This window comes from Mastigoproctus giganteus, chromosome 8 (genome assembly GCF_048544385.1).
Source record: "Mastigoproctus giganteus isolate SK-2022 chromosome 8, ASM4854438v1, whole genome shotgun sequence".
In the NCBI taxonomy this organism is placed as follows: domain Eukaryota; kingdom Metazoa; phylum Arthropoda; class Arachnida; order Uropygi; family Thelyphonidae; genus Mastigoproctus; species Mastigoproctus giganteus.
The window spans coordinates 45641178-45659342 of record NC_143582.1 but is presented as its reverse complement, the minus strand read 5'-3'; the positions used below and the strand labels follow the sequence as shown (position 1 = coordinate 45659342).

The window sequence follows — 18165 nt, the reverse complement described above, 5'->3', positions numbered from 1 at the left end:
ACTTTGGAGATATTGTGTCTCCTTGTCTTCAGGGAGATGCAATATAACTTGAAGACATGATAACAGATGGACTAAGAAAATAACAGAATGGTACCCAAGAGGAGATAAAAGGAAACCTGGAAGACAACAGCGGAGATGGACAGTTGAAATTCACGAGTTTGTGGGTAGTAAATGGATGGCCATTGCACAAAACAGAAGAAACTGGAAAGTTGCTGGAGAGGCCTTCATCCTGCAGTAGATTAAAACAGCTGATGATGATGTTGTTTTCTAATTTGTATGTTATGCAATATATACACATATCAGTGATAACACAACACTGACCCAATATATGGCCCACCCACAATTTCCATTGTCATATTTTCATAAATATGGGCCTGCTGTTTGGGAACTACTATTCTAGGCCCTTCAAAAAAGCATTATATAATATTACAAATATAGGCAACCCCTGTATAATATGGTAATTTTACAACACGGTTTTGTTCTAACATGATTGATAAATTGCGGCAATCCTCGCACAACACGGTACTTCTACAACAAGATTTTGCTGTAACATGGTTTGAGAATTGCTGGAAATCTCGCATAACACAGTATTTTTTCACTTTTGTGATGGGAAAACCCTACTATTATGTTAGATGTAATTTTCAACATTTTCATTCGTTTTTGTGAATCCCTGCTGTTGACTCACTAGTCATTGTCTTCGTGATATTTTTATAAAGCACATTTCTGGAGGACACGACCATAAAACAATTTATATTTTCTGGTTTATTGGTCTTTTCTCTTAGTGTAATCAATTATAAACAGGTAGTAAACTCAATCTTCTTGCATTTGCTATTGTACCGACAGCTGGAATTCTGTGGGTTTTCACGTTATTATGGTGAAATGTGTTTCCCCTTCCATGAAATATTTAATCATATAAAAAATATAAATAAATTTTCAGAAACTCGTTACTCCGTATCTCACTTGTGCATGCTGTGTTCTTTGTTATTAATTGCTTATCATTTTTACTGTTTTAAATTTTACAACAACAACAAAAAAAAAAAAAAAGAGTCAGTGAACAGAAATATCAATTAGTATGTACATATTACAGTATGTATTAATTAAGCTATGTAAATTTATTTTTATTTTGCTAACTGGAAAATATTTTTCTGATTTTCGCATATCATTTAAAGCAGGGGTCCACTGTATTTTGTTGGAAAATCCCTGGGTTAGATTCTGTGCTATTGAACTTGTGCTTGTTTGAGACCATAAAAAATAATTGTGACTTTGAAGAGTGCAGTTCATGACTTTTTTAAAGAGAGCAAAAGGTACACAAAATCTAGATGCTGCAGAAGAGATTGTGCTTAGCAGCGAAGAAGAAAATTAAATGAATGTACATTATCTCACATGTAAATATCACAGTTTGTAAGGTAAGACTTTTGTTCAGTTATTCCTATTTAAGTTACTGCTATTATAAAAGTAAAGTTAAAATATTAAGTTATTACTACTATAAAAATTAAGTTTCCCTTAGTTATATATATATATATATATATATAAAAAAATGGCATATTTTTGTTAGCTTTTTGTACTGGTTCTTAGTCCCATATAACACGGTTTCGCATTACAAAACATTTTGTTAGTTGGTTGATATGTTATTTAATGGCACAAGGGCTACTAAGGCCATATTGTGCCTACGAGATTTTGTAGGAATCAAACTACCATGTTATACGAGGGTTACCTGTACCAATATTAACAAGACCACATCCCCAGACAGATTTTACTTCATTTGTAAGTGTCTGGGTTTATATCTAGGTTTATTCCCTCTTTAGGACCTAAAAAAAAAAGTGATATCAGATGGAGGTATTTTAAGTGTAAGCATTATATAAGTTTTAAAAATGCACAGCATTTCACAGGTTTGACCATAGGGGCCAGAAGAAAAGTGTGTTGAAAGAGGGAGAGTGGCAGAAGTGTTATGACTGAAGTTTACTGTATATGAAAATGATAAATATTTATAACAAAATTAGAATTATTTGAAAACTTCACCTCTCCCGGGCATTGTTTGCTTGCCTCCTTTCTTTTTCCCTTTCAGCTTTCATTTCTGGCGGATCATCCTCATCAGCAGAACTTCAGAAAAAAAATATATATGAATTATGAATTTGTATTATTTTAATGAATTTTATTTAAATGAATTATTTGGATCATACCACAGCTTGAAGTTCCTAACTTAAAGCTGTGAAAGAGTATTAAAAAAAATAAAAATAATGCGAAAAGAACATCCAAAATACGTGCGCGCGCGTGTGTGTGTGTGTGTGTATGAGCACATGAGCATTTGCACATGAGAGAGTGTTTTTTTTTTGTAGTTGTTGGCGCATCGGCTTCTATGGCCATAGTGCACCTCCCAAGGTTTTTGCAGTACTTTGATCCAAGCCCGAGGCGAGATTCGAACCCGCGACCTTTGGATTGCCAGGCAGGCACTTTACCCACCTGGCTAGCCCGGTCGGCGAGAGAGAGAGAGAGAGAGAGAGAGAGAGAGAGAGAGAGAGAGAGAGAGAGTGTTAAAAAGAACATCAGAAACCTAAATTTCATCATCATTTCTTTTTAAGTAATAAAGTGAAAGAGGTAATATATACAGATATGTAATAAACAGAGAGGTTTTATATATATATATAGTCAAGAATAATGATATAGAGAAGCTATATGATATGGGAGGAAAATTAAGTTTAAAATTAAATAAGTCTGAATTACAATAACATAACTTATGGATCAGGGACACTGCTATAGCAAAACATACCCTACAGCCATAATGTGTACATGTATATATAAAATATTGTAGGTAGAACATGTTAACGAACTTTATGTAAAAATAAAACTGATGAATATACAGTATACACTGGCAGCGATATATGTTGTGAAATAAAAGGGGGTGAAATGAACAGGAAAATAAAACGATAAGATTTGCACTGATTGAAACAATAGCAAATAAATTTTGAAAAATTTTTTAAGATTTTGAAAAAAAAAAAAAAAAAAAAAACTTGAAAGATTTAACAATCAAGGTGGAAATAACATTGCAGTGTCTTTCATAATTTGTGTCATCATCAGAGGTCATCCACCAAAATAATGAAAAAGACAGCAATATTCTTACTTCTGTTTCCAGCATGCTCTGTATGCATAGGTACACGGGTGAAAAGACACTAGGTAATTTACAAAGTTAATAATAAATTTTCAAAGTTAATAATAAAAAAACAATACCGAAAATTTATTTGGTATTGTTTCAATCAGTGCAAATCTTATTGTTTTATTTTCCTGTTCATTTCATCCCCCTTTATTTCACAACATATATCGCTCCCAGTGTATACTGTATATTCATCAGTTTTATTTTTACATAAAGTTCGTTAACATGTTCTACCTACAATATTTTATATACAGGGTGTTTCAGTTAAACGTTTCAGAACTTCTAAGAGGGGTAGGGTACATCCTGACAACTCGAAATCATATAGCAATGTGGGGTCGGAAATGCTTTCCTGAAGCGGTGTTGTACACAGAAGCACCATAAAGAAAAGAGACCGTAAGTGAGAAATCGTTTTAATAATACATGAAAAGAAGCAAAAGGGGATTTGTGCTACAAATCCCCTTTTCCTGCTGAAGTGTTGTTTTCCGATGAGGCATCCTTCACAAGGGAAGGAATTTTCAACACGCATAACGACCATATCTGGGCGGTCGAGAACCCGCATGCAATACGACGTCGTGCAGCACAGATTCGATTTTCGGTCAATGTATGGGCCGGTATTATGGGAGATCACCTCATCGGACCTTACCTGTTACCGTGTCGTCTAACCGGACCTATCTACTTGATCTTTCTGCAGCAAGTATTGCCACAACTTTTGAGAGATGAACAGATTTCTGCATCGACGCAACAGACAATGTGGTTCCAACACGATGGAGCCCCTGCCCATTATAGCGGAGATGTTTGTAACTACCTGGATGTCACATTTGGTCAACAGTGGATCGGACGTGGTGGTCCCGTGCGTTGGCCTGCTCGGTCACCCGACCTATCATGTCTTGATTTTTATTTCTGGGGTCATATGAAATCGCTAGTTTATGACACCCCTGTTGACAATGCTGAGGAGCTGGTTGCAAGAATCGCAGTAGATGCCGAAGAAATTCGAAATTCGCCTGGAGTATTCCAGAATGTTCGGATGTCCATGCGTCGGAGATGTGAGGCGTGCATTGTAGCCTGTGGAAGAAACTTCGAACACTTACTTTAATCCATGTACCTTTTGCTTCTTTTCATGTATTATTAAAACGATTTCTCACTTACGGTCTCTTTTCTTTATGGTGCTTCTGTGTACAACACCGCTTCAGGAAAGCATTTCCGACCCCACATTGCTATATGATTTCGAGTTGTCAGGATGTACTCTAACCCTCTTAGAAGTTCTGAAACGTTTAACTGAAACACCCTGTATACATATATAAATAATAACCATTCTCATCAGCAGAACTTCAGAAAAAAATATTACAAATTATGAATTTTACTTGATTTCAATCATAAATTAAATTTTGTGTTTTCAAATTCCATTTAACAAATACAAAATAAACAGAATATTGGCTTATAAATGAAGAATGAATACATAATGAGAGACAAGAGCAACAAAATTCTAAAGCAGCAGTTTCTAACTTCAAGCTGTAAAGGATCATTTTAAAAAAATTTAATGTGAAAAGTACGAGGAGCATTCAAAAAATAAGTTACATCTGCCGCCGCCATCACTTGGTATAATATGAACCCCATTCTGGCACCTGCGCAGAATGGGGTTCATATCGTGCACCCCTGGTAGGTGAGTTTCGTTGACGTAGCAATAACAGTTGTGTAGGAGCAAGCGTTCATAATGGCATGTCAGCTAGAATGTTAGTCCAAGTCTGAGGTATGCAGAACAATACAATCTTTGTGGGCGAAACATCTGAACTGTTCCAAGATTCGTCGTGAAATAACAGCGGTGTATGGGGAAAATGCAATGTCGCATCAAGCCATAGTGAAGTGGTTGCACAGAATTGATGGATGCTGATGAAAAAGGAAGGCCATCAACATCGACCACTGCAGACATGTTGAAATTCTATGTGCTTGAAAAAGTTGAACACAAAACTGACCAAACAGACTAAAAGGTTTTTGACTGCAATATGTTCATAATTATACCCACAATCTTCTTGAAGTATGTGGCATAAGTTACAGTGTCTTTGTTCACTAATATTGCTCCCCTTATTCTGTAACTTATATAATAGTTGAAGCAAGCGCAGCCAACCAATTTCACTCAGAGCAAAGAATATTGTAGTTTTACTGATCTAAACAGCAAAAAGATCATGCTTATGTTAAGCCCAGTAGTAGGTCGTGTTTGGAATTGGCCTTAGGAAGGCCAAATTGTTTCCGATACAGCTTTTAATGTATTCTTTGGATTGAACTTGATCGCGGGTCAGTTTTCTATCTTTACCTATGTATTTGAAAGCCACTGTCAAAGAGTCTCTCATTCTCAATCTCATTATCTTCATTGCTACATAAAGGAGATATGGAGTAATATGGCATCAGCCAGATCATCTGAGCTCCCTCGTTGACATCACAAAATGAGTCACATGTAAATTCTCTCTGAATGTTCTGAATTGTCCAAGATAATTCAGAAATACAAAAGGACAGGTCCTCTGTGTGCTCATCAAACTCATCAAACAGTAAGCTCTGTAGTACATTAGTTTCTCCTGGGATGATTCTAAGATATTTATCGTTGCTCCACAACATTTGCTGTTGGGTGAAAAGACTTTCCTTGACCAGAACAACTTTGCTTATGTCATCTTTAGCCAAATTAATTTCCATGTGACTGATCTATCATGATTTGATGCACTCGATAGAGAAGCATGCTGACCATATATTGAAGCCGTGCAAATAAGGTGCCTGAGACATGCATTCTGGGCCAAGTGAAGAATGTGCCCGTTTCAGTCAATCTCCCTTGGCAAGCAATGGACCATCGTGTTGACTGAAACAGGCACATTGATCACTTGGCCCAGAATGGCGTTTTTCTGCATGTGTGTCTCTTACTGTTTCTGCAAACAAGGTGCCCTATTTGCAGGAACAGTAAGCAAGGAGAAATAAACCTCTCTGTAGCTAAATCCAACTTCGGTAAATTCAATGGAATTTCTGGGTACACAAAGCCATTCAACTTAGATAGCACTGGAATAGTGCTGCGCTTAAGTGATCCTTTTCACCTATTACACAGAAAGATCCCATCGATGTCAACATAGGGAAATTCAGTGCATATCAATGGTGTTTCTTTAGCAGCCAGTTTCTTTCTCTCGTTTTCGAATCCTATACGATCGCAAATGTAGCATACAGAACAGCAATTAATTTTCATAAATTTTATTTCAAACTCTCGATGTGCTTTCTTATGTAAATAGTAGTCGCCACATGGAAAAGGAGCTTGATTATTTCGGCTCATCTGCTCGGTAATTGGAGAAATGTTCCACTGTACATAATACTCACTTTGGGTACATTATTGTTACATGGAGAGGCATTGCTGGTTGAAGGCACTGCTAAATCCAATGCTTGATTTTCTGTATGTCTTTTACGCAATCTAGATAATCTTTGTTGTTATCACACACTCATTGCTACCTCCATCTTTATTTTGTTAGGTTGGCTTGCTCAATAATCTCGACAACACTCTGCATTTGACTTCAGCATCATTGAACACGAAGGCTATAGTGTGACATTCAATCCCTTTCAGTACTCAGAAGATTACTGATATGAAAACATCTATAGTGGCACCTAACAATGGAATGTAACGAAAATGCGGATTGCAAGTACACAAATACTTGTATTGTTGCAATCATATTATTCAACAATTGACTACAATCAAATGGGTAATCGAGCTATTAGCACTGGCATACAATGCAAGAAAGCAAGCTTATGCAGCATCGCCAAAAAAAAAAAAAAAAAACACCTCCCATTTCACTCATCTGTTCACCCCAAATGCATAATTATCCAGCTTAGCCTTAAATTTATTTAAGCTATCAACTTCCACAACAAGAGATGGAAGTCAGTTTCAGCAATCAACTACCCACTGGCTAAAGGCAACTTTCTGCACATCCATTCTACAACTATCTTTCCTCAGTTTGCAGTTATCCCCCCTCAGGTTCTTAATCTGAGCAAGATGAAGAATCCAATCAGCATTGAGCTTGCTCAACCCATTCAAGGCATTATACACCTCAGTCAGATCACCTCACAGGTGTCTAGTTTCCAGGAGCTGCAATTTGCAGTGCTTAAGGCCTATCTTGGTGAGAGCACCCCTTTGTTCCCCTCACCAATCTTGTTGCCCATCTTTGTACTTGTTCTAGCAACTCTACATCCTTCCTAAAATGGGGCTTCCAGACCTGTATGCATTACTCAAGGTGTGGCCTGACCATTGCCTTATATAAGGGGGTAATCACCTCGTTACCCATACTAGTAAAATCTTTGTATATCACTGACAAAGCCCATGGCCTGCTCTGGCAGCCTGTTTGCACTGCTCAGAAAACTTCTAAATGGCTCCATAATTACCACCAGGTTCTTTTCATTCTCTATCCTGAGTGTAACACCACGCAGTTGATATGTTACTCTGGGGCTATGGCTACCCATAGGCAGTACTTTACTTTTGTCAATGTTATACTTCAGTTGCCAGCCCATCTGCTTAACTTACTTTTTTAGATATTGTTGCCGTAGCATACTGTCATTAATAACCCTGCCAACCTTCATATCATCTGCAAACTTAGACATTAATCCTGATATACCTTCCCAACACTGAACCCTGGGGGACTCTACTAACAACATTAATCCATAAAGATCAGTGTCCATTGATTACCACTCTCTGTCTTCTCCCACTCAGCCATCCCTTTATCCTTAGCAGCCGCAACTTGCCCTTAATACCACACTGCTCAAATTTGTAATATCAAAAGCCTTCCTAAGATCCAAGTATATGATATCAAAATTATTCTTTGCATCCAGTTCCTTTGTGACCACATCATAGTATCCAGTCAAATTTGTCAGATAAAACCTCCCTTTAACAAACCCATTCTGTCTTAACTATTACTGTGATCTTGTCTAAATGATGCTTCAATGCTTTTTTAACCAGTGAATCAATTATTTTCCCCAAAACACAAGTTAAACTAAGAGGTCTATAGTTACTTGTGTCATCTTTTGAACCACCTTTGTGAATTGGGGATACAGTTGCACACCTCCAGTCTATAGGGATGTCCCCTGAGTCTAAGGAAGCTCTAATAATTATGGCTAAGGGTTTGCCTACTTTCTTTAATATAACTGGATAGATCACATCCACCCCTGGTGCCTTCCTTATGTTTAACTTCAACAATTTCTCCTCCACTTTGCTCTCAGTTATTACAAACTCACTTGGCTCCCTGTTAGAGGTTAATAAGCTTCTGGCATTCCCCTCCTTGAATAACTCCTCATGTGTGAATGTAAATGAAAAATACTCATTCAGTTTATCAGCTCCCTGAGCATGATCATCAATAGTCGAACCATCTATGTTAAGGTGACCAATCTGATTCTACTTTCTTCTAGAGTTGTCATAAGTAAAGAAATCTTTGCTGTTTTTCCTTGCATCCTTTGTCAAAGATTTCTCGTAATCTGTCATTGCCTGCTTAACCTCCTTTGTAACTTGATTACAGACGAGTTTATATCTGCCATAGGCTTCTGTCTCACCTGTTAATTTATATGTATCCCATGCATTTTTTTCTCTGCCACATGTCTCATTAGTTCATCTAATATCCATTTGGACCTAAACCTTGAACAGTATTTCTTAGTTGGTATGAAAAGCCAAGTAGCCACCAAGATTTAGTCCGGGAAGGCTTCCCATTTAGAATTCGCCATTGGTAACATCATCAGCTGATCCCACTGTATAGAATTTAAAAACTTTCTGATACCACAGTAGTCACCTTATGAAAGCAAAAGCCCTTCCCTTTACCCTTGATGTTAGCTACATCTTTAAGTAAATCCCAAATCAGTACACTGTGATCATTGTCACCTAGTGGTTCCTTTATCTGCAAATTCTTAATGCATGAATAATCACTGCTGATAATCAGATCAAGAGTATTACTCCTTCTGGTTGCCCCTCGAGCATGTTGCTATGGAAAACAGTTATCCAGTAAATCCACAAAAGTCTTGCTAGTGTGCAAGTGACCAACCGACAAGTTTCAGTCAATAAATTTAAAGTTTAAAATTCCCCTTTATAAGATATTCTGATTTAATGGCTCATTATTTCTCTACTCTAATTTTTCTTTTCCCAGTGCTTATGTCACACCACACTGACTCAACATTGCACTGTCCACCAATGTCAATTGGATGCACTTCCTTAGAATTTGTGTTTCTTAACTAACAGCATACCCGCCTCCCTTCCTGTCCTGTCTATCCTTTCTATACACACTGTACTCCCCAAATTTCAATTCTGCACTGCTTATATCTGTGTGACACCACATCTATGATATCCCAACAATATCCGCCTTTGATGTCTTGACCAGCACTTCAAATTCATCAAATTTATTAACTATACTTCTAGCATTGGTGTAATGCAAGTATACATGCACCTGTTCCTACTCTTAGTTACCCTAACACAGCCCATTTATTTACTTGTTTCACTATGACTTCCAGCAGACCTGGAAATTCCCAGCGACTTGCTTTCCAATTTGCTGCTCATTCCAATAGAAGCAGTGCAAGAATCATTTTCGATAATCTATTGGCTTGGATTTCGATAACGTCTTCCAAATGTTGATTCGTTAGACTAAGTAGTGTGCATAAAACATTACATCGTTCATACTAATTATTTCGGACTGAAGTATGATGCTAATGTCACTGACAATAATTTGGTAGAGTGAGTAGCAGACGTGAGCATAAAATGTAATTAATTAATGAACATAAAATGTCATTGTTCATGACTTCAGTTCCAACTGTTCAATTTTAAAATGGTTCTGATTTTTGTTAAAGATGTTTTCACATAAGACATCTTTCATGCATACAGGTAACACATGCTGTTTTTTTTAACATACAGACATATATGTTAAAAAAGGAGGAGGCTACCAGGCTTTACATACCAACTAAGAAATATTGTTCAAGGTTTAGGCCTAAATGGTTGTCAGATGAACTAATGAGACATGTGGCAGAGAAGAAAAATGCATGGGATACATACAAATTAATGGGTGACATGGAAGCCTATGATAGATATAAGTTGGTCTGTAACCAAGTCACAAAGGAGATTAGGCAGGCAAAGGCAGACTACGAAAAATCCTTGGCAAAGGATGCAAAGAAAAACAGAAAAGAGTTCTTTACATATTTAAACTCAAGAAGGAAAGGGATGAATCAGATTGGTCCACTGGATATTGATGGTTCAACAGTTGAGGATCCTGCTCAGGTGGCTAACAATCTAAACGAGTATTTTGCATCTACATTCACGCATGAGGAGTTATTCAAGAAGGAGAATGATGTAGGTAAAGTAAACATTGGCAGTGAGCTGGATGATTTTGTAATAACTGAGAGGAAAGTGGAGGAGAGATTGTTGAGGATAAACATAAAAAAGGCACCTGGGGTGGATGGGATCTATCCAGTTATATTAAAGGAAGCAGCAAAGGAAGTAAGCAAATCCCTAGCCATAATTATGAGAGCTTCTTTGGACTCAGGGGAGGTACCCATAGACTGGAGATGTGCAAATGTAACCCCAATTCACAAAGGAGGATCAAAGGCTGACACAAGTAATTATAGACCTGTTAGTTTAACTTCTGTTCCAGGTAAATTAATGGAGGCACTGGATAAAGAAGCACTGCAGGATCATCTAGACAAGAATTCAGTTATAGCTCAGATGCAGCATGGTTTTGTTAAGGGCAGGTCTTGCCTGACCAATTTGATTGGATACTATGATGTAGTCACAAAAGAACTGGATGCAGGGAATAACTTTGATATTATATATTTGGATCTTAGAAAGGCTTTTGATACTGTTGCACATGGAAGACTGCTGCACAAATTGGAGCAGTGTGGCATTGGAGGCAAATTGCTGCTATGGATAAGGGGATGGTTGAGTGGCAGAAGACAGAGAGTGGTAATCAATGGACACTGCTCAACGTGAACTAATGTTATTAGTGGAGTTCCTCAGGGTTCAGTGTTGGGTCCGTTGTTGTTTTCGTTGTTTATGAATGATATTGATGATGGGATATCAAGTTTAATGTCCAAGTTTGCAGATGATACAAAGGTTGGCAGGGTTGTTAAGGACACTACTGACGCTATGCTGCTGCAACAGGATCTGGAAAGGTTGAACAGATGGGCTGAGAGGTGCCAAATGAAGTTTAACACTGACAAATGTAAAATACTACATATGGGAAACAGTAACCCCAGAGCAACGTATCAACTCTGCAGTACTACACTGACAGTGGTGGAGAATGAAAAGGACCTGGGGGTAATTGTGCAGGCAGTATTATGAAGTTCTCTGAGCAGTGCAGACGAGCTGCAAGAGTAGCTCATGGTGTCTTGTCAATGATATACAGGAATTTTTCTAGCAGGGATAAGGAGGTGATTATTCCCTTGTATAAGGCAATGGTTAGGCCACATCTTGAGTACTGTATACAGGTCTGGAGGCCTCATTTCAAGAAGGATGTAGAGCTGCTGGAACGGGTACAGAGAAGGGCAACAAGATTAGTGAATGGAACAAAGGGTTGCTCTTACGAAGAAAGGCTTAAGTTTTGCAAATTACAGAGTCTGGAGACTAGGCACCGGCGAGGTGATCTGATAGAGGTGTATAAGGCTTTGAATGGTTTGAGCATGCTCAATGCCAATGGGATTCTTCATCTTGCTCAGAATAATCACCTCAGAGGGCATAAATTCAAATTGAGGAAGGACGGATGTCGGATAGATCTGTGGAAATTTGCCTTTGGCCAGCGGGTGGTTGGTTGGTGGAACTGACTTCCATCACTTGTTGTTGAAGTTGATAGCCTAAACAAATTTAAAGCTCAACTGGACAGGTATTTCGAACGAACGGAGGGGTGAAATGGGAGTGGTGTGTGTGTGTGTGTGTTTTTTTTTTTTTTTTGTGGCTGATGCTGAATAAGCTTGCTTTCTTGCATCATATGCCTCTACTAATGCTAATGCTAATGTTCTGGTGTGTAAAACAGATGCAGACAGTTATGTTTTCAGTCACCATTTGCCTATCAATCATTCATCATACACGTGAACCAGACAGCACAACCAAGATATAGACCACAACACCATACTTCTATTTTTTTCAAATAAAGCACTTTGGCATTAGAATTAGTAAAGGCAAACGATGCAAGAAAGTAAGCTTATAAAGCATCAGCAAGGAAGAAAGAAAAACCTCATTTCACACATCCACTCCCTCCAAATGTTTGTCTAGTTCTGCCTTGAATCTACTTAACCTGCCAACTTCTACGATGACAGATGCATTTGTCGTAGCAATCAGCCACCTGTTGGCTAAAGGCAAACTTCCGCACATCTATCCTACAAGTCTTTCGTCAATTAGAATGTATGCCCTCTCAGGCGATTATTCTGAGAAAGAGGAAGAATCCCATCAGCACTGAGCATGCTGAAACCATTCAAGGCTTTATACACCTCAATCAGATCACCTCACAGGTGACTAGTCTCCAGACACTGTAATTTGCAAAACTAAGCCTTTCTTTGTAAGAGTAGCCCTTTGTTCCATTCACTAATCATGTTGCCCTTCTCTGCACTCACTCCAGCAGCTCTATATCCTTCCTAAAATGAGGCCTCCAGTATACAGCACAGTATACAGCACTCAAGGTGTGGCCTGACCATTGCCTTATACAAGGGGATAATCACCTCCTTATCCCTGCTGGAAAAATTCCTGTATATCACTGACAAGACACCATGAGCTACTCTTGCAGCCCATCTGCATTGCTCAGAGAACTTCATATCTGACTGCACAATTACCATCAGGTCCTTTTCATTCTCTACCATGTGGAGTGTAGTACCACACAGTTGATATGTCAATCTGGGGTTACTGCTACCCATATACAGTATTTTACATTTGTCAATGTCAAACTTCAGTTGCCACCTCTCAGCCCATCTGCTCAACTTTTCTAGATCCTTTTACAGCAGCATACTGTCATTAGTATCATTAACAACCCTGCCAATCTTCGTACCATCTGCAAACTTGGACATTAAGCCTGATACAACATCATCAATATCATAAATAAATACATTAAACAACAATGGACCCAACACTGAACCCTGGGGGGACTCCACTAATAACATTAGTCCACGAAGAGCAGTGTCCATTGATTACCACTCTCTGTCTTCTCCCACTCAACATTCCCTTTATCCATAACAGCAATTTGCCTCCAATGCCACATTGCTCCAATTTGTGTAGTAGTCTTCCATGTGCAACAGTAACAAAAGCCTTTCTAAGATCCAAATATGTGATATTGAAATTATTCTTTGAATCTAGTTCCTTTGTGACCACATCATAGTATCCAATCAAATTGGTCAGACAAGACTTCCCCCTTAACAAATGCATGTTGTGTCCGAGCTATAACTGAAGTCTTGTCTAGATGATCCTGCAGTGCTTCTTTAACCAGTGCCTCCATTAATTTCTCTGGAACTGATGTTAAACTAACAGGTCTGTAATTACTTGTGTCGCCCTTTGATTCTCCTTTGTGAATTGGGGTTACATTTGCACATTTCCAGTCTATGGGTGCCTGCCCAGAGTCCAAGGAAGCTCTCATAATTACGAATAAGGATTTGCTTACTTCCTTTGCTGCATCCTTTAATATAACTGGATAGATCCCATCCACCCCAAGTGCCTTTCTTATTTTTATCTTCAACAATTTCTTCTTCACTTTGCTGTCAGTACAAAATCATCTAGCTCACTGCCAGAGTTTAATTCACCTCTGGCATTCCCCTCCCTGAATAACTCCTCATGTGTGAATGTAGATTCAAAATACTCATTTAGTTTGTTAGCTACCTGAGCAGGATCATCAATATCAATGGACAAATCTGATTCATCTACTTTCTTCCAGATCTTTGTATATCACTGACAAAGCCCATGGCCTGCTTTGGCAGCCTGTTTGCACTGTTCAGAAAACTTCTAAACAGCTCCATAATTACCCCCAGGTTCTTTTCATTCTCTACCCTGAGTGTAACACCACACAGTTGATATGTTACTCTGGGGCTACAGCTACCCATAGGCAGTACTTTACTTTTGTTAATGTTATACTTCAGTTGCCAGCCCATCTCCTCAACTATTCTAGATATTGTTGCCGTAGCGTACTGTCATTAATAACCCTGCCAACCTTTGTATCATCTGCAAACTTAGACATTAATCCTGATATACCTTCCCAACACTGAACCCTGGGGGACTCCACTAATAACATTAATCCATAAAGAGCAGTGTCCACTGTTTACATAAGTAAAGAACTCTTGCTGTTTTTCTTTGCATCCTTTGTCAAAGATTTCTCATAATCTGCCTTTGCCCGCTCAACCTCCTTTGTGACTTGATTACAGCTCAGCTTATATCTGCCATAAGCGTCTGTGTCACCTGTTAATTTTTATGTATCCCATGCATTTTTCTTCTCTGCCACATGACTCATTAGTTCATCTGACATCCATTTAGGCCTAAACCTTGAACAATATTTCTTAGTTGGTATGAAAACCCTAGTAATTTCCAAGATTAATTCTTTGAATGCTTCCCATTCTGCATTTGCTGTTGGTAACATCATCAGTTGGTCCCACTGTAGAGAATTTAAATACTGTCTCAGTCCATCGTAGTCCCCTTTACGAAAGCAATAACTCTTCCCTTTACCCCTAATGGTAGTTACCTCTTTGAGTAAATCCCACTTCAGTACACTGTGATCACTGCCATCTAGTGGTTCCTTTTCTGCAGATTCTTAATGCATGATCTGATTATCACTACTGATAATCAGATCAAAAGTATTACTCCCTCTAGTTGCCCCCAGAACATGCTGATGTAGAAAACAATCATCCAATAAATCCACAAAAGCCTTGCTGGTGTGAGTGACCAACCCACAAATTCCAGTCAATATCCAGGATATTAAAATCACCCATTATAACACACTCTGATTTACTGGCTCACTCTATTTCTCTGTACAGTTGTTTATTATACTCATCAGAGTCATTAGGCCTATAGCACACTCCTACTCTCAATTTTGATCTCCCAGTGCTTAAGTCACACCAAACTGACTCGACACTGCATTGTCCAGCCATGTCGCCTAGCTGTACTTCCTTGGATTTTATGTGTTTCTTAACTAACAACATTACCCCTCTTCCCTTCCTGTCCTTTCTGTACACATTGTACTCCTCAAATTCCAATTTTGCACTGCTTATGTCTGTGTGACACCATGTCTTTGATATCCCAACAATATCTGCCTTTGATGTCTTGACTAGCACTTCAAACTCATCAAATTTATTAACTATACTCCTAGCATTGGTGTACATGCAAGTATACATGCACCTGTTCCTATTCTTAGCTACCGTAACATAGCCCATGTAATTACTTGTTCTGCAATGACTCGCAGCAGTTTCTGAAATCCCCTGCACCTTGTTTTCCAGGCTGCTGCTCATTCTAATAGAAACAACAGTGCAAGAACGACTTTCACCTCTGCCAGCGGCTACTGTTAATCTATTAGTCCGTGCCACTCATTTGTTTATCGCATAGTTTAGACACATAACCGACTCATTCATTCTACAAGATTTAGCCTGTATTTGAGATATCAGAAATTCTCTTTCTCCCCATATATAAACATACTATTATTACTATTAGCTATATGGTGCAAGGAAGCCTGAGGCTTATTCTGCACCAGCCAAAAAAAATTCCCGAGTTACCCTAAGAGAGAGAGAGAGAGAAGTAGAAGGAATCACCAAGAAAGAGAGAGAGAGAGAGAGAGAGAGAGAGAGAAAAGTAGAAGGAATCACCAAGAAAGAGAAGAATGATGATATCCAGCCCAGCTCCGGATCCTGGGTGTGCCTGGATATGAGCCCCTGGGGATAAACGTTCAGGAGTGTATAATTAATTGGACATTCCCATTCATACAGTATGGGAATGTCCTTTTTAACATTTATTTCCACTCTTTACAGCACTCTGAATAGTAATATGGTGCAAGGAAGCCATAGGCTTTTTGGTGCACTTGGCAGCAAATAAAAAAAAAATAAAAATAAAAACCAACCAAAGAAGATAAGTAAATACAAATTACAATCAGACCTCTATATAACATAATCGATCATTTGCTTAAAAAAATTTGTTATAAAGAATTTTATAACGAATTCGTTACAAATTTCTTTAGAGATCTGGCCTGTGCAAGAAAGTTCTTATCTTGCTCAAAACTTTCCACTTCTTCGTTAGTGTTCATAAGCTGAAAGAATAGATAATACAGTCTCAACAGGCATCTATGTGCTGCATTTGTGCCCTAGAGATTACCTTAACATTTGGGTCAGTAAAGATGAATCATCTATCAGTTAAAACTTAATTATTTTTGTTTTCACAATTAAAATGAGATCCCTTTTACAGTAGGCTGCTGAGTCTAAGAATGCTTGCCGTGCCATCAGTTTGTAATAGGCATTAATGAAGATATCAGAAAATGTGTCATCAAATTGGATATTCAGGATTTGCATTAAACCATCAATGCAATAAAAAAAAACTGGAACAGCTTGCATTTGACAAGAAGAGCCAAAGAAGAAGCCTGGTAGTAATCATCCTAAAGCCTTGTTTATAAGTGGTTAGCCACTTGGCTTAGACTGACAGAAAATTTGGTAAACTTAATATTTGTCTTAGCGATGGCCTCCGAGAACAATGCAATGAAGCTAATTTTGTGGCCGAGTTCAAGAATGTATGGTGTGTGCATGGAGTGCCTCCGTAGCCAGGAGCAGCAGTGCGTAGCACTTGCTTGTTGATTAAACCAGGGTTCGAGCCCGTGACCACCAAATACAGAGGATGCGGAAGGTCAGGGAATGACCACCGTATATCCCAGGAGCAATATGGCCTTAGTTGCTAATACTAAAAAAAAAAAAAAAAAACCAACAGTGAGTGAGTGAGTGAGTGGGTGGGTGCGTGGAGGTCTTCCATAGGTAGAGTGGAAGTTTGTTCTTTGAATTTCTGAATAATCATTTCCTGTACCATTCTGGAAATCATCTCATTAGAATACTTTTTGTTTTCAAAAATGCACAACTAATGTTCAAGAACCAGATTTTGAAAACAGGTGTGCAGGGCTTTGAGTGTGAAACTTCTAATTTCTGTTTTTGTGCTGGGTAAGGGATGAAAATGAAGTCTACCTGAGTCTGTAGGTTCCCCAAATTCGTGGTTATGAGTGAATCCTGGGAATTTTTGACCATAATATGTAGAAAAGGGACTGTTCAAATGCAGCAGAACCTCATACAGCTGGCAATCTCACGACTTAACCCTTGGTGAATATTGAAAATTCCACATTTCTGAAACTGAATGCCCAATTTTGTATCTTTATTTCTTATAAAGGTTTTTTTTTTTTTTTTTTATCCGGTCTGCAGTATTCATTGTACTGTGTATTTTACATGTTAAAAAACCAACAGAAAAAAGCACAAAACTAATAGTCACTTCTATTTTCCGATTCAGAGAACCACTAAGCACAATAAATTTTAAACATGCACATGTGCCTATATTAGAATAATGTGTATATATTACATACTATTATTCACTTCCATTTTCAAATTTTTTAGAGATCTGTTTCAAATTGGGCATGATTCAACAGTGTGTGAAATTTGAAATGTACATATCTCATTTCCTGCTGAGTTGTACCCATCTTGACTATCTTGTCTTGTTTTTTTTTTTTTTTCACTGCATTTATTTATTTATTTATACAAAAGCAATAAGAAATCTTTCACAGAAAACACATGTGACACATAGATGTTTACTTAATGGTGGGTGAGAAAAGGCAAGTACAGTCAGTCCTCATATTGCACGATTGTTCTGTTCCTAGAAACCCTCGTGTTATGCAAAATTGTGCAATATAAACAACAGGCCCTATGGAAAAAATAGGGTTATGTGCTGACCACCCAAGATTGAACACACATTTGTAACTAAAACATTACCAAATACAATAAATAATCGTAATAAAATATTGCTACTGCTTTTGCTTCTATCGTAAGCCAACTTGTTTTTTGTT

The 18165-nt window shown here is 38.1% G+C and overlaps 1 protein-coding gene across 3 annotated transcripts in view; it reads right to left on the bottom strand.

Moving 5' to 3' along the window:
• LOC150081502 (transcription factor 12-like) overlaps positions 1–18165 on the bottom strand; it is a 621638-nt gene that overhangs the window by 50337 nt on the left and 553136 nt on the right. For all 3 annotated transcript variants that reach the window (XR_016547303.1, XM_090379956.1, XM_090379957.1), the window contains exon 14: positions 2020–2100. Coding sequence is in view for 2 of the 3 variants with exons in the window: in XM_090379956.1 (XP_090236082.1) it covers positions 2020–2100 (81 nt within the window). In the remaining variant the exon portion in view is untranslated. The remainder of the gene's footprint in view (positions 1–2019; positions 2101–18165) is intronic.